Source organism: Bombina bombina, chromosome 8, assembly GCF_027579735.1.
Source record: "Bombina bombina isolate aBomBom1 chromosome 8, aBomBom1.pri, whole genome shotgun sequence".
NCBI lineage: Eukaryota > Metazoa > Chordata > Amphibia > Anura > Bombinatoridae > Bombina > Bombina bombina.
The window spans coordinates 160,788,004-160,809,850 of NC_069506.1; the positions used below are offsets into that span (position 1 = coordinate 160,788,004).

General features: G+C 39.7%; 1 protein-coding gene across 1 annotated transcript in view; it reads right to left on the reverse strand.

The window, feature by feature from the left end:
- Nucleotides 1-812: 812 nt before the first annotated feature.
- The window catches only part of TMEM143 (transmembrane protein 143), a 134,818-nt gene continuing 113,783 nt past the window's right edge, over nt 813-21,847 (reverse strand). Inside the window, exon 8 of the mRNA XM_053690669.1 lies at nt 813-3,832. Coding sequence (XP_053546644.1) covers nt 3,702-3,832 — 131 coding nt within the window. The 3' untranslated portion in view covers nt 813-3,701. The remainder of the gene's footprint in view (nt 3,833-21,847) is intronic.

The window sequence follows — 21,847 nt, forward strand, 5'->3', positions numbered from 1 at the left end:
AGCTAGGGAGCAAATGTTTTAGTGTCAAAGTCTCTGGAGACATTTTGTCTACAATTTAGTATTGAGATGTGTATTCAAACTTGTGGGGGTTTTGTGAATCAAATCCTGACATCAGAATTTCAATCCTATTTTAGTAATATCTGATAAAAATATGGTTTCATACATAAACACATTTCCCTGACCAATTGACATACATATATATATATATATATATATATATATGTATTTACCTGTACCCTGACATGAATTAGTGCCCGGTTTTTAATAATACTATTAAAAACAAGGGCACTTTAATTCATCAAAATTGACATTTCACTCGTTTTCTTCAAAAACTTACCTTTTAATCCTGGCAGCCGCTCCAGCACTTCCTCTGCCCGCCACAAGCCGTCTTCGCAGGTCCAAAATAATGAATCCGGCTTCCTCCAATCACTGCGTTGCATCAGGCCAAGATTCCCCTGGGAGGGGGAAACCGTGATTGGAGGAAGCCGGATTCATCATTTCTGAAGTCTGCAGAGGATTCCGACGGCTGTGGGAATCGCTGGAGCGGCTGCCAGAATTAAAAGGTAAGTTTTGAAGAAAAAGAGTGAAATGTCAATTTTGATGAATTAAAGTGTCCTTGTTTTTAATATGATTATTAAAAACCGGGCACTAATTCATCAAAATTGACCTTCACTTTAAGAACCTTACAGAACTGCAAACCTTCCAAACAAACAATTTTCTTTTGTGAATAGTGGATATAAAAATAATCTAAAAGCATCAAATAGGGGACATTACTAACATATAAAGTACACAAATAATACAGACAAATAATATATAACTACTAACTCATTTTATTATATAAAGCATAAAATTTATATGGAATAAACAAATATGAAATGAATGAGTATTCATATCAGGGACTTAACAATTAAAGTCTGAGAACTACAGGAGATGTAAATTGAGAAGCAATAGGTAAGGCCCTCTTTGCGTAACAAATAAAGCATTGTTAACTCTGGCTTGCAGTGACTATCACAATATTACCTCAGCAGCAAAATAAGTAGCAGTATAATAATAGCTGTATTATGAAACGCTATTCACATTTCACAGATAATGCTTTAAAGTTTAACAGATTGGGATAGATAAATTAAATGGTGTGCTACCAACTACTGTATTAAACCAATGAAATAGCAAGAAAGTAAACTGCTCTGTCCCGAGTCAGGAGCGAGAGACAGGAAGGGGGCGGTGCACACTAAGGGGAACAGGAGCACGCAAATTCTAGGGTGGCGACAAAAATTAACTGCCGCACTGCAGAATAAAGATAATAAAATAACTCATTAAAGAGTCAGCTTACACTATGAAGAAAAAAGGCAAAATGCACAATCATTAGTCTGGAGAGTAGGGCTGGGTGATATGGGAAAAAAGGAATATTGCGATTTTGGGCATGAAATATCGCAATTGCAATTTTAATCGCAATTTTTTTTTTAAATAACTGTTAAACATACATTTCTCAATAAAAATGCATTAAACTGTACATTAAAAAAGCCTTTTTGGCAGCCGTGGGGTTAACTGCATCTGCTATGTATTTGAGCCGTTTCTCAGAGAGAACGAGATTGTGTGGGAGGTTCCATAATGATTACATACCCTAAGTTTCAGACTGCAGACGTCCCTAGCGGGAAATATAAGTAAGTGGCTTTCCCTCCTCTTCATTTTCCTGCATGGGCTCTGCTTTTAGACATAGATTGATTGGCTGCTACTGAGATACAAACAGAACACGTTTGTAGAAAGTGAAAGTAAAACAGCCATTTTACAAATGTGTGCTAAAAGCAACGACTAGATGAAGCTGGTTTGAAAGAAATCAATTACAAATCAATGCAGTACAGCCACATCTGAGGATTTTTTTTAAATAAAAAAACGCATACTCCCGCAATTTGAATTTTATAATCGTGATTAATCGTGCAGCCCTACTGGAGAGCAAAATAAAAATGAATTGCATAGACCATCCTGGTGCAAGCTAACATGAGAATGCTAAAAAAACTAATGCTAAATAAAAATAAAATTAAAAAGTACTAATGCACACATTTTCACATACAAAGAGAGTCCTAATGTGCCTAAAACTATTTCTTGTTAAACACTAGACCCAGAGATAAAACAAACAGTCTAGGTAATAAATGTGGTATGTCTGTAAACGAATGATACCCCCAGTCTAGGATGTACCTCAGAGATCACCTGCAAATAGCCTGTGGGCTATGTGAGTGCAAAAATGTTCTCACTTACCTTAAAAGCATAAACTCTACTAAAGCTTACCAGCTGCAGAAGCTGCTTCCAATATAGAGCCCATCCAGTGCTGTGCAAACACAAGCAGATCATCTATCTGTAAGAGGACTACAATGACAAACTAACAGGAGGAGTCCCCACGACACCTGTGGTAGACTGACCCAAAAGAAGGAGGCTAAAGGACATGTCCTCGTGACACCTGTGGCAGGCTTGTAACTAAATCCCAGAGGGTGTTTGTGTTTCACTTCCCAGTACTCCTAACTCCCCTCTCTTCTTTCCTGGCTCTGTGAGGGGAAAACCCGGTCTAACATAGGTCTGAGAACCCCATTTTAACGAAGAATCTGGAGCACCTTATTCTTCACCTTTCTCCTGTAGAGTCAAATCATAAGTCTGGCATACTAGAGAGGTGAGAGGGATTAAAAGCTTGTGAAATATTAGGTATCTTTACCTTCTCCTAGTAGCCAGGAATTTATCCCCAAGAGTAATGGCTTGTGGACTTTCACCACCTAATTAAAGAAATTAGATGGTTTTTCATCCCTGCTATATTTAGTTCATAAAAAATATTGCTGTCAACATTTTTGTACTGGGATGAAGATGTCTAAGGTATCAACTCAATGGGGCCCATTTATCAAGCTCCGAACGGAGCTTGTGGGCCCGTGTTTCTGGCGAGTCTTCAGACTCGCCAGAAACAGCAGTTATGAAGCAGCGGTCTTTGTGAACCCTGCTCTGAGCAGGCGGACAGGAATCGCCGGAATTCAACCCGATTGAGTACAATCGGGTTGATTGACACCCCTTGATAAATAGGCCCTTCTGGCTTCAAAATCAAGGAAAATAGTTTTGAGATTTGGTGTTAATTACAGGGTGTGCAGATATTTGTAAAGCAATGGCAGGGAAGAAATAAAAAGGAAACTTGAATGCATATGCCACAAAAAAAGGATATCTTTAAATGTACATTGCTATTTTACCTGCTGTACAACTAGCAATGGCTAAAGTGCTGTAAAGTTTATAATACAGTAAAATCAGCAGAACTCTATTTATGGGATTTACATTTGTGCTCTCCGACTACTGGTTTTTGCTTTAATGCCACTTAAAGCCTGTAGCCATTAATAATAAATAAGTACAAGGTAACAAAAGGAAACACATCAGTAGATACATTCATCCATTTGCAAAAAAATACATCAGCATATTTGCATTTACAATAAAAGCTTTAGTGTTTAGAGACACAATTCAAAATATAAAGCTATCCCAAAGTTGACCGTATTACTGACTGGATATATATCTCAAGCGTCTTTGGGATTCACATACATAATCCAATAGCAGCATAATTCAATTTAACAAAAAGAGTGCAAGTGGCTTCACGGAGCCAATAATATTAAACTGATATATCTTTCACCCAGCAAAGATATTGTTCTTCATATGTGCATCAGTTTACTTTCTTACATGCCCCTCTACTTCAATGTGTTTGTGAAATTCTTCAGATTTTGGAGAGCTCTTTCGGCAGAGAAGGAAATGTCTATTCCCGATTTCGTTTGCAGCCATGCTTCCACGTGTTCTTTCACTAGCTTTGCAGTTTCACCATCTTTAGGTAAAATATACAAACACAACCAAATAAGAATGTTAATTTCCAATAACACAACAATTAAAATCCTACAATTTTAAATATGGCTGTGATTAAACATTAATAATACTTTTTGGCATAAAATAATTTATAAAGCAACGTATAAAAAAAAATGTAAAAATGTAAAAATCAATTTTGCTCAGTTTAATAACAAGCTAAGTAAAAACCATAATTTATGCCTACCTGATAAATTAATTTATTTAATGGTGGTGAGAGTCCATGATCCATTACTCCTGGGAATTACTCTTCTCTACCACTAGGAGGAGGCCAAGATTCCCAAATCCAAGAGCGCTCTAAAACCCCTCCCACCTTGCAGGTACCTCAGTCTAATATATAGCCAAGCAAAATTATATAGGAAAATAACTAAGAGCAAAAATGAAAAGGAGCAGGGAAAAAAAAGATGTGCTTAAGAAATAAACCAACACCAAAAACACAGGGTGAGGTCTTGTGAACTCTCACCAACATGAAAGAAATTAATTCAGGTAATCAGGTAAGCATAACTTATGTTTTCTCTCATACAAGTGGTGAGAGTCCATGATCCCTTACTCCTGGGAACTAATACCCAAGCTGTAGAGTCCATGAGTACTGACAAAGGGGGGGGGGGGGGATTTAGAAAACATATTTTCAAACTTGCAAAAATATGTAAAACTACTTCAGGTAGATGCTTGAGAGAATGTGGTTCACAGGGCACATTCTTTCACATGTGGTGGAACTGCCCAAAAAATGTCACACTGTGGATAATAGTAGAAACCCAGTTTAAGACACGTTTCTCTATCTCCTTTATACTGACCCCTAAAATGGCTCTACTGAACGATCTACCAAACTCACAATGTAAAACTAGATCACATCTGCTTCAGATTGGTATTAATAGTGCTAAATCATTCATAGCCAGACATTGGAAAACCACAATCTCATCTAGTAAAGAGATGTGGCTGGAGAAAACCAGAGATCTCCTAATGCTGGAAGAATATTGTTTAATGAAGTGCAACCGAACAGACTTGTTCTTAGAAATTAAATTCTACTGGGAGAAAATGACATTAAGACAAGTAAGATAGCCCTTATTGGGAATCCACTGCACCCTCCCATAATCTCCCTTAAGACCCCTCCCCCACCTCTTCCTTCACAGAGATACTGAACTGCGCCCTTCTTAAGGCCACACCTCAGAATAAACCAGTAACTAAGATAAACAATAGAACTCCATATTTACCTATTATTGAGAGCTTTGTGCCCAAAACAACCATTGTTACTTTCTGATAACTTTGACTTTTGACATTACATTTTCAATAAAGCTTGTTTTAAAAAAAATCCACTGAAGACAAGTACCCAAAAAGGGCATTTTAATGCACTCAACATTAACATATAAACAACAGGAAAAATAAATTAAGCTGAGACAACTGCATGAAGGACTTTCCTACCAAAGGCTGCCTCAGAATAAGCAAAAACATGAAAATGGTAGAATTTAGTAAAAGCATGCAAAGAAAACCAAGTAGCCTCCTTGCAAATCTGCTCACTTTAAGCCTCATACTTGAAAGCTCAAGAAGTGGCAACAGATCTTGTAGAATTAACAGTAACCCATTCCTAGAACCAGAAAAGTTAAAAACAAACTGGAAGTTTGTCTGAAATCCTTAGGAGCATCAATATAATACTTCAATGCTCTAACAACATCAAAATTATGCAAAGCATTCTTGGGATTAGGACACAAAGGGCTAGATTACAAGTAAGGCGCTATTTTACCTGTCCCCGTTTATGGGCGAACGTTAAATAACCAGCCATTACAAGTGGCTGATTAATGTGACCGCGAGGTCAGGTCACTGGTTAAAAAGAAAAAGTTGCCCCAATTGCCCCAAGATAAGGAGGACAGTACTTTACAATAGAAAATAAATATGAGCATTAAAAAAAAAAAAAAGAAAAGCTGCACAAAGCAGTTATAAGGGGTTAAAGTGAGGGGATGTGGGGTGTTTGAAGAAAAAAAAAACGGCACCTAAAGTGCCTTTATATGGAGTTCAATGGGAGACTGTGTTTTCACTATAAATATATATGTATATGGTTATACATATATATTTAATTATTGCTGCCCAACGCTGTGTAATTTGCCTCCTGTGCTCCATGGCTGTTGGCATGAAAAACAAGACTCCCATTGAAGCATATAGAAGTGCGCTCTAGTGAATGCTTGGCTTGCGGCAATGCAAACGTGAGGTCGCGTTTGCATTACGCCTCACTTATAATACCAGCACACATTTTTGTGCGCTGATATTACTGAGTGGAGTGAAAATATTGCGCTTGTGTAAGCACACTATTGCACTTCACTTATAATCTAGCATAAAGAAGGGACACAAATTTTGCTACTGATATTCTCTGAAGATACAACTTTACAGACAGCATTATCCTGATGAAAGATAAGATACGCAGGGTCACAAAAAAACAGATCATTCTAAAATTCTTCTAGCAGAAAAGATAGCCAAAAGAAACACTTTATGCATAGGCTAAAAAGTAGGAGCTTGCAAAACCTTTAACACCAAGTTAAGACTCCAGGAAGAATACATTGGCTTGATCACAGGCTTATCAGTGCCAAAGTCTGAACAAAACCATGAATGTCAAAAATATTTGCAATCTTCCTATGAAACAAAACTGAAAGAGCAGAAATTTGCCCTTTCAGAGAATAGGTAGATAGCCCCTTATTCAAACCATCCTGTAAGAACTGCAAAATTCTAGAAATGCCAGGAAAAGCCATGATTTATACACCAAGCAATAAAAGCCTTCCAGAACTTATGATAAAACTTCCTAGTCACAGGCTTACGAGCCTGGATTAAAGTTTCAATAACTGTGTCTGAAAAAACTCTATATTTAAGAACTAACCGTTAAATCTCCATGCCATCAAGCTTAGAGATTTGAGATTAAGATGGAAAAATGTACCTTGAGACAGAAGGTCTGGTCGAAGTGGAAGAGGCCAAGCAAAATAACTGGACATTTGGACCAGATCTGCAAACAAAATACTGTGAGGCCAAAGCGTTGGGATTACTGATGATTTCTCTAGCCTAGACATCACCCTTGGAAGAAGAACCAGAGGAGGAAACAGATAAGCAAGCTGAAATGACAAATTTTGCTACTGATATTCTCTGAAGATACAACTTTACATACAGCATTATCCTGATGAAAGATAAGATACGCAGGGTCACAAAAAAGCAGATAATTCTAAAATTCTTCTAGCAGAAAAGATAGCTAAAAGAAACACTTTATGCATAGGCTCAAAAGGAGGAGCTTGCAAAACCTTTAACACCAAGTAAAGACTCCAGGGAGAATAAATTGGCTTTATCACAGGCTTATCAGTGCCAACGTCTGAACAAAACCATGAATTTCAAGAAGATTTGCAATCTTCCTATGAAACAAAACTGAAAGAGCAGAAATTTGCCCTTTCAGAGAATAGGCAGATAGCCCCTTATCCAAACCATCCTGTAAGAACTGCAAAATTCTAGGCATGCCAGGAAAAGCCATGATCTATACACCAAGCAATAAAAGCCTTCCAGAACTTATGATAAAACTTCCTAGTCACAGGCTTACGAGCCTGGATTAAAGTTTCAATAACTGTGTCTGAGAAAACTCTATATTTAAGAACTAACCGTTAAATCTCCATGCCATCAAGCTTAGAGATTTGAGATTAAGATGGAAAAATGTACCTTGAGACAGAAGGTCTGGTCGAAGTGGAAGAGGCCAAGCAAAATAACTGGACATTTGGATCAGATCTGCAAACAAAATCCTGTGAGGCCAAAGCGTTGGGATTACTGATGATTTCTCTAGCCTACACATCACCCTTGGAAGAAGAACCAGAGGAGGAAACAGATAAGCAAGCTGAAATGACCAATGAGCAGCTAGCGCATCTACAAATTCCGCCTGAGGCTCCTTGGACCTTGTAAAGTACCTGGGAAGTTTGTTGTTCAAACAAGAAGCCATCAGATCTATCTGTGGGAGACCATAAAGATCCACAATCTGATTGAGCACATCCTGGTGAAGAGACCATTCCCCTGGATGCAGAGACTGATGACTAAGAACTACTCCCCAGTTTTTAACTCCTAGAATATGAACTGCAGAAACTAGACAGGACATCTACCCTTGAGAAAATTTGAGACATTTCCCTCATGGCTAGGAAACTGTGGGTTCCCCCTGATGATTGATATAAGCCACTGCTGTGACATTATCCGATTAAAAGAGGAGATGAGAGGCCATGTCTGAGGAGTCCTAAAAATAGAAGGGAGTTCTAGAATATTTATTGGCAACTTCGCCTCCCAAGGGGTCCAAACTTTTAGAGACCTCCAAACAGTTTCCCAACCTGAAAGACTTGCATCTGTCCAGGTAGGACAAGCAAAAGATGAATAATGAACCAATAATCCAGCCACCAAGTCAGAGACTGACTTGTACTGTGACCCAGATTTTTTTTTTGAGATAGCTAAGTATGACAGCACCACTGACGAAACATACAAAGCTGAAGAGGTCTCATGTGAAAATCTAGCAAATGGAATTGCATCTGAAGCTGCAAAGGAAAGGAGAAAGACTGAAGGCTCAGACAGGCTGACACCAATTTTAATGCAATCAAAAAAGAAAACGTGCTCCTTTTTTGACTACATAAATAAAAATGAGTATAATTTCTCTTTCAGTGGTCATATCAGTGACAATACCATTGATTTTTTTTTATATATGCCTGGACATTGATGAGCATAATAATATAGTGACATCTATTTATAGGAAACCCCTAGCAAGAAATACAATACTTGGAGCTGACATCTGTCATACACCACATTTAAAGAAAGGAATCCTTATGGGACAGTATCTGCGAGTGCGTAGAAGCTGTATTAATTTATCTACTTATCTTGCTCAGCCTCACAAATTGACACTGAGACTTGTAGAAAGAGGTTACAATAGAAACCCAATTTGGAACAGGAGGTAGCAAAGTTAAATAGAGCTGACCTGTTTATTAAAAATAATTAAACTAATATACAAGATAACACCATATTTATCACATGGTATATAAGAGAAGACAATTTTGCAACATCGCTAAGAGATATCTTTCAAAACTTTGTGGTGATGAAGTATTTAATGAAAAGGACAGAGGCGCCACATGTGCAGATCAATCAACAACCAAATGATCCAATCTTAGAGATAAAGGGTACTCACAAGTAGGGCGGCACCCAGATGTTCCAATAGAAGCAGGCTGGTATTTAACAGCAAACCAGCTGGCTGGAATAAGGCCGTTCTCACCACGATCAAATGCCGTACGATACAGCTATGTCACTGGAACTGTGATGGAAGGAGATATGGAGAGAATGGCAGTCTTTCCCCTGGGTAGCTGGAGGGGAGTCTTAACACCAACCAAACCGAATATATGTGTATAAATACATATATATAGTTATTAAAAGCATACATAAAAAATTAAAATATATACCCAAGTTATATCACATCAATCTCGGCAAGGTGTAAGATATCTCCCATGTGAAATACAAGGGATATAATAGCAACGCGTTTAAAATTAATTCACAATGGAGTGTGTATGGAGAGGAAGGGTCTCATTTTTTGTATTTTTATGAAGGAAGGGGAGGGGTCATTGTACCATGTGGTAGTTATAGCCCTATTTAAAGGGCATTTGTCTGTTTAGGATATACAAGCCTGAGGAAACGGGGAGCCCCCTGAGAAACGCGTTGCTATTATATCCCTTGTATTTCACATGGGAGATATCTTACACCTTGCCGAGATTGATGTGATATACCTTGGGTATATATTTTAATTTTTTTATGTATGCTTTTAATAAATATATATATATGTTTTTATACACATATATTTGGTTTGGTTGGTGTTAAGACTCCCCTCCAGCTACCCAGGGGCAAGACTGCCCTTCTCTCCATATCTCCTTCCATCACAGTTCCAGTGACATAGCTGTATCGTACGGTATTTGATCATGGTGAGGACGGCCTTATTCCAGCTAGCTGGTTTGCTGTTAAATACCAGTCTGCTTCTATTGGCACATTTGGGTGCCGCCCTACTTGTGAGTACCCTGCATCTCTAAGATTGGATCATTTGGTTGTTGATTGATCTGCACATGTGGTGCCTCTGTCCTTTTTGTTTTTTGCTGTAGAGTTCCATCATCTGATTGGGTGAAGTCAGAGTGCAGCCTGCCACGTTTTCCAGACCTCAAGGACTTTCATTGGACTTTTTTGTACTTAAGGACTGGTCTTATTTCTTTCTGTGGTATTCATTCCACATCTCATACTCATTTGGTAATATTGTTTATACCCACATATGTACATACCTATATCTATTGCATTTATTATTGATTAGCTTTGTTATGGTTATCACTAGCGCCTACTATAGGAAATAGTGGTTTATAGGGCTCATATTCCAACCATCATAGTCTATATATTTCCTGTTTTCTATAAGTATTTAATGAAGTAATCTCTAAGGGATTTAAATGTATAATGAAAAAAGCTTCAACTAGTGGACACATTACTAAGAAAACGTTATACGGAGAAACTTTACCAGCTTCTAATTGGTTAAGCTCCATAAAAGTATTTTTTAGATGTGGTCACGTACCTTGCAAATGTTGCGAATACACTACCAAGGCCAGAACTTTTCAACTACTAGAACAAGTCAGATTTTTTGTATCAAATATAGGATAGATTGTACTTCCCTGTATGTAATATTTTTAATTACTTGTGGTTTTTGTTTCTACCAATATATTGGTATCACTACACGTCCCCTCAAGGACAGGCTATGTGAGCACCTGTTGTCCTTGGATGATACTGAACCCAGGACTCCAGTAGGGAAACATGTTCACACTTATGGATTAGGCTCTAAATATTTATCATTAATTGGTATTGATATAATCAATAAAGGTCCTAGAGGGGGAGATAGATTAATCACTCTTTTAAAGAAGAAAGCCTTCTGGATAGTAAAACTACTTTAACATACATTTACTTCTCAGTACCTGAACTTTAATATTAATAATAAAAGAAGTTATAATTATTTTTCAGAAAAAAAGATGTAAAATATTTTTGAATAGATCTGTATTATAAACGATAGACAGTCAGTAGTATGATATATTGTACATACTTTTCCATTGGTTGATAAACTTACAGCTTTGATTGGTAGATTAGTATCCAGAATCATTAGCCTCTGATGAAGCTCATGTGTGAAATGCGCCAGGCACTCCTGCTTGTGAACTCTCTATGTTGGTGTTTGCTAACCAATGAAAGCTACATTTGAATATTGACCCAGATTTAAGCAGCAAGTTTTGTTATTTGTTTGGATCATGCTTAGTGATCAGAAACATTGCATATGCTAGCTGAATAAACACTCCAACACAATCATGCACTAAGCACATTTTGTTCTACTAAAGGATACTCACTGGGGATCTCATAACGCTGTTGCCAAAAGAATTTCCCCACACTTGGTGACGCAACAGACCATTCCTAAGCTGGATATGAGGAGCACACTCCCACCCTGACAAAGGAGCTGGAAGTTGTACAGAGTGGAAAAACAGAGATGGTGATAGGAGTGGTTGGATACCTGGCCTTAACCGTGTATCGACTGAGGACTTTCTGTTTTCTAACTAAGGTGGTAGATCAGTGTATGTTTTAGACTTAGTTAGATATTTAGTGACTGACAGTGACTTACATTTGTGCTTTCAGTGCCTGATTAGTGTATACTTAACCACAACAGCATTGGTTGTGGGATAAAGACTGCATACTGAATTGTCTATTTCTTCTGTTTCAACTGAATAAATATACAGCTTTTTTTTTTCATTTAATTATCGCTTGACACCCATTTTAGCTTTCTATTATCAGTTTCTTTAGAGAAAGACTCATGGAGACTGAATGTATCTGAAACCCCAGAAAAGTAACCCTTGTCTAAAATTGATTTTCCAACTATTCTGTTGCCATCGCAAGTCTTCATCAGCCTGGACAGATGGCACTTATTTCTAAAACTACCCCAGGAATGGAAGAGTCACATCACGCGCCCCTGCATCAGTGCACAGCATGTGTAACCTCATCACCCACTTGCACAGCATTTCTCGGATAAATGTGCTGCACTAGGTCCCAGTAACACATTCCACACATCTCTTACTGCCCAAGGTGCCTGCAGCCCTCACATGTTTGTACAGCGCATTGCACAGGCTTACAAAAGTTCTGCAGCACATTTACTATTCCCAGAGACTGGCAATGTGTTCTCTATTCATCAGCGGCGAATCACCAATGGCACAGTTTAGATGAGGACTATGATTTACATTCTGTGTGCTCCTTGCACAGACCTGCCTCTGCATCAGTGTACAGCATGGAGACTTGCAGTTGCGGGATCACATATAACCGAGAAATGCTGTGCAAGTGGGTGATGAGGTTACACATGCTGTGCTTCCGTTCCTGGGTTAATATCAGGAATAAGTGCCGTCTGTCCAGGCTGATGAAGAATTGCTATGGCCCTTGTCTAGAGTCTGCAGAGCATCCTGCAGAACCTGCTTGCGGCTGAATATGCTATAATCCAAGACAAGGTATGATGGCCCAAATTTGCTCATCCCATCCTCACCAGTTCACTACATCCTAGCTAAACAACTCCTTTAGACTCCTTGACAAGAGCAAGGAACCTTCTGACTTACAGCTCTCCCACAATGCATGCCTCCCGCATTCTAAAGTTTCAATTTAAGCTAGCAGGCCTGCCACTGTGTGACATCACAGCAAGAGTCAAACATCAGAAGGTAGCGGAGACCTGGGAGATATACCACTAGATAACCAGCACCGGGGTGATCTAGCCCATCGTACCCCAGGCTGTAACTATTTGCTGTGGGCTTCTTTTCCTGCTCTTAAGTTCTCACACTTCCACCGCACCCCCGCTGGCCGCTATTAAAAAAAAAAAAAATCTTTAAGCCCTGCTGAGGTCTGCTTGCTCCTGCAGGACTAAATGCAAAAAACAAACAAACACATGCCCTGCACCCTGAATTGCATGTCCCGGGCGTCGGGAGATAGGAATTGTGCATCCCTGCTTATCTAAAGGGTCCTTAAAAAACATAATTTATGCTTACCTGATAAATTCCTTTCTTCTGTAGTGTGATCAGTCCACGGGTCATCATTACTTCTGGGATATTACTCCTCCCCAACAGGAAGTGCAAGAGGATTCACCCAGCAGAGCTGCATATAGCTCCTCCCCCCTACGTCACTCCCAGTCATTCGACCAAGGACCAACGAGAAAGGAAAAGCCAAGGGTGAAGTTGTGACTGGAGTATAAATTAAAAAATATTTACCTGCCTTAAAAACAGGGCGGGCCGTGGACTGATCACACTACAGAAGAAAGGAATTTATCAGGTAAGCATAAATTATGTTTTCTTCTGTTAAGTGTGATCAGTCCACGGGTCATCATTACTTCTGGGATACCAATACCAAAGCAAAAGTACACGGATGACGGGAGGGATAGGCAGGCTCTTTATACAGAAGGAACCACTGCCTGAAGAACCTTTCTCCCAAAAATAGCCTCCGATGAAGCAAAAGTGTCAAATTTGTAAAATTTGGAAAAAGTATGAAGCGAAGACCAAGTTGCAGCCTTGCAAATCTGTTCAACAGAGGCCTCATTCTTGAAGGCCCAAGTGGAAGCCACAGCTCTAGTAGAATGAGCTGTAATTCTTTCAGGAGGCTGCTGTCCAGCAGTCTCATAAGCTAAACGAATTATGCTACGAAGCCAAAAAGAAAGAGAGGTAGCGGAAGCTTTTTGACCTCTCCTCTGCCCAGAGTAAATGACAAACAGAGAAGACGTTTGTCGAAATTCCTTAGTTGCCTGTAAGTAAAATTTTAGAGCACGGACTACATCCAGGTTGTGCAGTAGACGTTCCTTCTTTGAAGAAGGATTTGGGCATAAAGAAGGAACAACAATCTCTTGATTGATATTCCTGTTAGTAACTACCTTAGGTAAGAACCCAGGTTTAGTACGCAGGACTACCTTATCCGAATGAAAAATCAAATAAGGAGAATCACAATGTAAGGCTGATAATTCAGAGACTCTTCGAGCCGAGGAAATAGCCATTAAAAATAGAACTTTCCAAGATAACAACTTTATATCAATGGAATGAAGGGGTTCAAACGGAACGCCCTGTAAAACATTAAGAACAAGGTTTAAACTCCATGGTGGAGCAACAGTTTTAAACACAGGCTTAATTCTGGCCAAAGCCTGACAAAAAGCCTGGACGTCAGGAACTTCTGACAGACGTTTGTGTAACAGAATGGACAGAGCTGAGATCTGTCCCTTTAATGAACTAGCAGATAAACCCTTTTCTAAACCTTCTTGTAGAAAAGACAATATCCTAGGAATCCTAACCTTACTCCAAGAGTAACCTTTGGATTCACACCAATATAGGTATTTACGCCATATCTTATGATAAATCTTTCTGGTAACAGGTTTCCTAGCCTGTATTAAGGTATCAATAACTGACTCAGAAAATCCACGTCTTGATAAAATCAAGCGTTCAATTTCCAAGCAGTCAGCTTCAGAGAAGTTAGATTTTGATGTTTGAAGGGACCCTGTATCAGAAGGTCCTGTTTCAGAGGTAGAGACCAAGGTGGACAGGATGACATGTCCACCAGGTCTGCATACCAAGTCCTGCGTGGCCACGCAGGTGCTATTAGAATCACTGATGCTCTCTCTTGTTTGATTCTGGCAATCAATCGAGGAAGCAACGGGAAGGGTGGAAACACGTAAGCCATCCTGAAGTCCCAAGGTGCTGTCAGAGCATCTATCAGGACTGCTCCTGGATCCCTGGATCTGGACCCGTAACGAGGAAGCTTGGCGTTCTGTCGAGACGCCATGAGATCTATCTCTGGTTTGCCCCAACGTCGAAGTATTTGGGCAAAGACCTCCGGATGAAGTTCCCACTCCCCCGGATGAAAAGTCTGACGACTTAAGAAATCTGCCTCCCAGTTCTCCACTCCCGGGATGTGGATTGCTGACAGGTGGCAAGAGTGAGACTCTGCCCAGCAAATTATCTTTGATACTTCCATCATAGCTAGGGAGCTTCTTGTCCCTCCCTGATGGTTGATGTAAGCTACAGTCGTGATGTTGTCCGACTGAAACCTGATGAACCCCCGAGTTGTCAACTGGGGCCAAGCCAGGAGGGCATTGAGAACTGCTCTCAATTCCAGAATGTTTATTGGCAGGAGACTCTCCTCCTGACTCCATTGTCCCTGAGCCTTCAGAGAATTCCAGACGGCACCCCAACCTAGAAGGCTGGCGTCTGTTGTTACAATTGTCCAGTCTGGTCTGCTGAATGGCATCCCCCTGGACAGATGTGGCCGAGAAAGCCACCATAGAAGAGAATTTCTGGTCTCTTGATCCAGATTCAGAGAAGGGGATAAGTCTGAGTAATCCCCATTCCACTGACTTAGCATGCACAGTTGCAGTGGTCTGAGGTGTAAGCGTGCAAAGGGTACTATGTCCATTGCCGCTACCATTAAGCCGATTACCTCCATGCATTGAGCCACTGACGGGTGTTGAATGGAATGAAGGGTGCGGCAAGCACTTTGAAGTCTTGTTAGCCTGTCCTCTGTCAGGTAAATCTTCATTTCTACAGAATCTATAAGAGTCCCCAGGAAGGGAACTCTTGTGAGTGGAACGAGTGAACTTTTCTTTTCGTTCACCTTCCATCCATGTGACCTTAGAAATGCCAGCACTAACTCTGTATGAGACTTGGCAGTTTGAAAGCTTGAAGCTTGTATCAGAATGTCGTCTAGGTATGGAGCTACCGAGATTCCCCGCGGTCTTAGTACCGCCAGAAGAGCACCCAGAACCTTTGTGAAGATTCTTGGAGCTGTAGCCAATCCGAATGGAAGAGCCACAAACTGGTAATGCCTGTCTAGGAAGGCAAACCTTAGGTACCGATAATGATCTTTGTGAATCGGTATGTGAAGGTAAGCATCTTTTAAATCTACAGTGGTCATGTATTGACCCTCTTGGATCATAGGTAAAATTGTCCGAATAGTCTCCATCTTGAACGATGGAACTCTTAGGAATTTGTTTATGATCTTTAAGTCCAGGATTGGTCTGAAAGTTCCCTCTTTTTTGGGAACCACAAACAGATTTGAGTAAAACCCCTGTCCCTGTTCCGATCGTGGAACTGGATGGATTACTCCCATTAACAAGAGCTCTTGTACGCAGCGTAGAAACGCCTCTTTCTTTGTCTGGATTGTTGACAATCTTGACAGATGAAATCTCTCTCTTGGAGGAGAGTATTTGAAGTCCAGAAGGTATCCCTGAGATATTATCTCTAGCGCCCAGGGATCCTGAACATCTCTTGCCCAAGCCTGGGCGAAGAGAGAAAGTCTGCCCCCACTAGATCCGATCCCGGATCGGGGGCCCTCAATTCATGCTGTTTTAGGAGCAGCAGCAGGTTTCCTAGTCTGCTTGCCCTTGTTCCAGGACTGGTTAGGTTTCCAGCCTTGTCTGTAGCGAGCAACAGCTCCTTCCTGTTTTGGTGCAGAGGAAGTTGATGCTGCTCCTGCTTTGAAATTACGAAAGGAACGAAAATTAGACTGTCTAGTCTTGGCTTTGGCTTTGTCCTGAGGCAGGGCATGGCCTTTACCTCCTGTAATGTCAGCGATAATCTCTTTCAACCCGGGCCCGAATAAGGTCTGCCCTTTGAAAGGTATATTAAGCAATTTAGACTTAGAAGTAACATCAGCTGACCAGGATTTTAGCCACAGCGCCCTGCGTGCCTGAATGGCGAATCCTGAATTCTTCGCCGTAAGTTTAGTAAGATGTACTACGGCCTCCGAAATGAATGAATTAGCTAGTTTAAGGACTCTAAGCCTGTCCGTAATGTCGTCCAGAGTAGCTGAACCAATGTTCTCTTCCAGAGACTCAATCCAGAATGCCGCTGCAGCCGTGATCGGCGCAATGCATGCAAGGGGTTGCAATATAAAACCTTGTTGAACAAACATTTTCTTAAGGTAACCCTCTAACTTTTTATCCATTGGATCTGAAAAAGCACAGCTATCCTCCACCGGGATAGTGGTACGCTTAGCTAAGGTAGAAACTGCTCCCTCCACCTTAGGGACCGTTTGCCATAAGTCCCATGTGGTGGCGTCTATTGGAAACATTTTTCTAAATATCGGAGGGGGTGAGAACGGCACACCGGGTCTATCCCACTCCTTAGTAACAATTTCAGTAAGTCTCTTAGGTATAGGAAAAACCTCAGTACTCGTCGGTACCGCAAAATATTTATCCAACCTACACATTTTCTCTGGTATTGCAACTGTGTTACAATCATTCAGAGCCGCTAACACCTCCCCTAGTAATACACGGAGGTTTTCCAGTTTAAATTTAAAATTTGAAATATCTGAATCCAGTCTGTTTGGATCAGAACCGTCACCCACAGAATGAAGTTCTCCGTCCTCATGTTCTGCCACCTGTGACGCAGTGTCTGACATGGCCCTAATATTATCAGCGCACTCTGTTCTCACCGCAGAGTGATCACGCTTACCTCTTAGTTCTGGTAATTTAGCCAAAACCTCAGTCATAACAGTAGCCATATCCTGTAATGTGATTTGTAATGGCCGCCCAGATGTACTCGGCGCTACAATATCACGCACCTCCCTCTGAGCGGGAGATGTAGGTACTGACACGTGAGGCGAGTTAGTCGGCATAACTCTCCCCTCGTTGTTTGGTGAAATTTGTTCAATTTGTACAGATTGACTTTTATTTAAAGTAGCATCAATACAGTTAGTACATAAATTTCTATTGGGCTCCACTTTGGCACAGGTATCATCCTCTGAATCAGACATGTTTAACACACTAGCAAATAAACTTGCAACTTGGAAATACAATTCAATTAGAATAATATTAAAATGTACTGTGCCTTTAAGAAACACAGAAGATCTATGACAGTTGAAAATTAATAAATTGAAACAGTTATAGCCTCAATCCTTGTAAACAACACAACTTTAGCAAAGGTTTAATCCCATTAGCAAAGATAACAAATTCTGAAAGCAGGAAACAAATTACAGAATAAACGTTTTTTATCTCAGTCAAACTATAATTCTCACAGCTCTGCTGAGAGAAATTACCTCCCTCAAAATAAGTTTTGAAGACCCCTGAGCTCTGTAGAGATGAACCGGATCATGCAGGGAATACAATGAGTTGCTGACTGAAATATTTGATGCATAGAAAAAGCGCCAAAAAACGGCCCCTCCCCCTCACACACAGCAGTGAGGGAGAACATAAACTGTCAGAAAAACAGATTAAGCAACTGCCAAGTGGAAAAATAGTGCCCAAACATTTATTCACACAGTACCTCAGCAAATGAAAACGAATTTACATTCCAGCAAAAACGTTAAACATAATCTCTAGTTATTAAACAGCTTTATGTATTTCTTACAGTGTAATTCTAGTGAAGTACCATTCCCCAGAATACTGAAGTGTAAAGTATACATACATGACATTATATCGGTATGGCAGGATTTTCTCATCAATTCCATTGTCAGAAAATAAAAACTGCTACATACCTCTATGCAGATTCATCTGCCCGCTGTCCCCTGATCTGAAGTTTACCTCACTCCTCAGATGGCCGAGAACAGCAATATGATCTTAACTACTCCGGCTAAAATCATAGCAAAACTCTGGTAGATTCTTCTTCAAACTCTGCCAGAGAGGTAATAACACACTCCGGTGCTATTTTAAAATAACAAACTTTTGATTGAAGATATAAAACTAAGTATAATCACCATAGTCCTCTCACACATCCTATCTAGTCGTTGGGTGCAAGAGAATGACTGGGAGTGACGTAGGGGGGAGGAGCTATATGCAGCTCTGCTGGGTGAATCCTCTTGCACTTCCTGTTGGGGAGGAGTAATATCCCAGAAGTAATGATGACCCGTGGACTGATCACACTTAACAGAAGAAAGTAGTCTTTCAAAGGGTTAGTAGTAAGGTTAGCCAAAATAGAAATAGCCCCATCTATTTTAGTGACAGCTTTGCACAGATTAATATTAGAGGCAGTAAAGGGGTATAACTTAAACGTTGAAGAAGGATTAAAATAATTACCTGACTGAATCTAAACGGTTAAAAGGCTTATCCCTAAGAACCCTTAGAGTATTTAACCTATAAAGTAAGCAAAACATCTTTTAAAAGGGAGCAAATATGTTCGACTTTAAATAGAAAAGAGGATGAATCAGGTTCAGCATCAGAAGGAGATTCCTCATCACCAGAGGAAACTTCTCCTTCTGAAGACACAACAGGAATATCCCTAGCCTAAGAAAGCATAGCACTAGCAGAATGTAAATTCTGAACTGACCTTTTACACTTGCTTAAAGGCAAGTGAGATGCCAACATTTCAGAAAAGGTAGATTTGATGAGGTTTTTCCCACCTGGAGAAAAATCTGTAGAGCTTTCCTGTAAGGGACAAACGGAAGGAGCAGTGATACACATAGAAGCAGCATTAGGTTGGTAAGAATGCATTAACATTAACTTTAAACTTGAGTCACATAAATAAGCTGTAGGAGATACTTCAGCTTTTTTACAATATACACACTTGACATTAGGGAAATGTTTTGATTACACAGCTTCTATAGTAGATTTAGGAGCAGAATCAGAAGGCTTCATTATAGCATAAATAATTATATCCCCTTAAAAAGCTCTTGAGGAATGGAAAATGTACCCCTTCCAAAATAATCTAATAACAATTACAGGACTAAGGTGTGCTAAGCTGAGAAAAATAAAGCAGGACACAAATAGACTCCACTCCCAAAGCCTGTAAAGGGATCAGCAGAATAGAAGGATGCGCACAAAAACTAAGCTGCTAAAAGGAAGATTAGCGCACCAAAAATTTGATGTGCACATACTAGAAGCAAACATGCGTTAACCCGACACGCACTAACCTGAAAGCCGAAGTGCAGGGAAAAATTAACGCTCGTGAACTCCAACGTGTGCAATCCTGAGGGCTCAAGTGCACTATCCCAACAAACGCAGATCCAAAGGCAGACACATGGACACGTGGTAATAAATACAAACTTAATTCTGCACGCCAAAAATCTGACGCTCGCAAAAAATTTTAAGTAAAAATAAATGTATATAATGATGGGGCGTGTCCGAGCAACAGCCCTGACTGGTCGCAGAATTTATGAGCTCCAAGTTTCAGATTGATAATCCGCCAGATATATACTGATTTTTCAGACATCTAGATAATCACAAGCTGGAGACTTAAGGCTTTTGAAGATTTGATCCAGATCCCCTTTGAAAATCTCAAGAAGATTATTTCAGATGCGTTCCTTTCAGAACTTACCAATGCAGTGAAAAAGGTTTCCCACACTACCTTGGAAAGTTTGGATAGCTGCCAGGACTCTGGTGACTTACCTACGATTAATATTTTGGATGGCAGAGGGGTGATAGAGCAATACAGAGAGCAATCCCCATCGACAGGAAGTGGCACGACGCTGGAGAACGGCACACACCATGATCCTGTGGCTATTATGTGCTGCTTCATGCTCAACTTACCCTACACTTCATCAGTGTCTCAAAAGAGAAGCTGGAGGACAATCTTGCTCACAGAATTTTCTCTTCCTACAGTTATCTGGTACTAGGATGTTTGGGCCTCCTTTATTACCCCCATCAATCTTGAGCTTGCTTCTGAGAGGGACTGCTGGACTAGACATTCGACTTGGAAGCCCTCTAACAGAGTTGGAGTAGGCTAAATTGGATGTCATGTTGTTGAACGGAGGCCGAGTATTTTCTGCTCAAAATGCTGCGAGTCTGGAATTCTTTAATATATATATATATATATATATATATATACTGTATATATAAGCAGATCTCCCAACTTTGAAGGGTAATTTTGCAGAGGGACAGTTAATACCTTTTGTTGTTATTATCTGCATTATAGCCTATAAGGGGTACTAAACCATAGCCTGTTTAAATAACAGTTAGTTATTTCCACACCTGGTTTATTTTGCATGTTATTTAGTTATTCATCTTGCCACTTTTGCCATTTTATTTTGCATGTTATTTAGTCATTCATCTTGCCACTTTTGCCATAGCTGTGCTGCCAGCAGCCGAGGCAGCACAGCATACTCAGTTCAAACTCTCTTTTAGTTAGCAGGTTGTAATAGATAATCAGGTTGATCAATTCATAATTATAGTTTAATACAAACTGAGGCTTAACTTCCTTCAGTTTCTAACTATCTAGGCTGGAAGTATTGGATTTATAGCTATGTTTTTATTCTAGGTCAGTTATTCACCGCAATAAAATGGATTCATTTCACTGTTATTCCTCTTCCATTTTAAGCACAGCAATGTTTAATTCTAAAGATTAAGATTAACTGGTCTTTGCTAGGTTGTGCATATATTGAGGTCCAGAACTCAACCCACCTTGTAACTATAGTGCATAGGACTGCCCTTGATAATTATCTTTCAAAGGGTCTTTAATATAAATGCCCTAGCACAGATACTAACGAAACCCCAACATAATTGTAATCTTTTTTACCAGTATCTTAAATCTATTACCATGAAGAGAGAATGCAAATATTTGAACACCCCATTAACAGTACCTTACACCTTGAGTTAATAGGGCTCTCCTACATATTTGCCTTCAGGATCCTGCTAAATTAGTTCGCATTAACAACTATATTACTCATTACAGAAAGTATTGGTTCTAATAATCTTCTTAAGCCCAAAATACTTATTGTATTTGTATTCATTTTTTTACAAATATCATTTGATGACGATTTCTTTCTAATGTTTTTTTGGTCCAAGAGTGGCCACTACAAATGCTAGCCTTCTTCCTCCTTGTACCATAAATGTAACTAGGTCCACAAGTGACCTTCTGTGTATTGAGAGGAAAAGTATTTAGAAAAACAAGGTTTCATTTATATAAATTTAACTTTACTGCTGACAATGTCATTTATTATTACTGTTAGTACTGTTGATGTTTTACTATATATATATATATATATATATATAGTTCCTGCA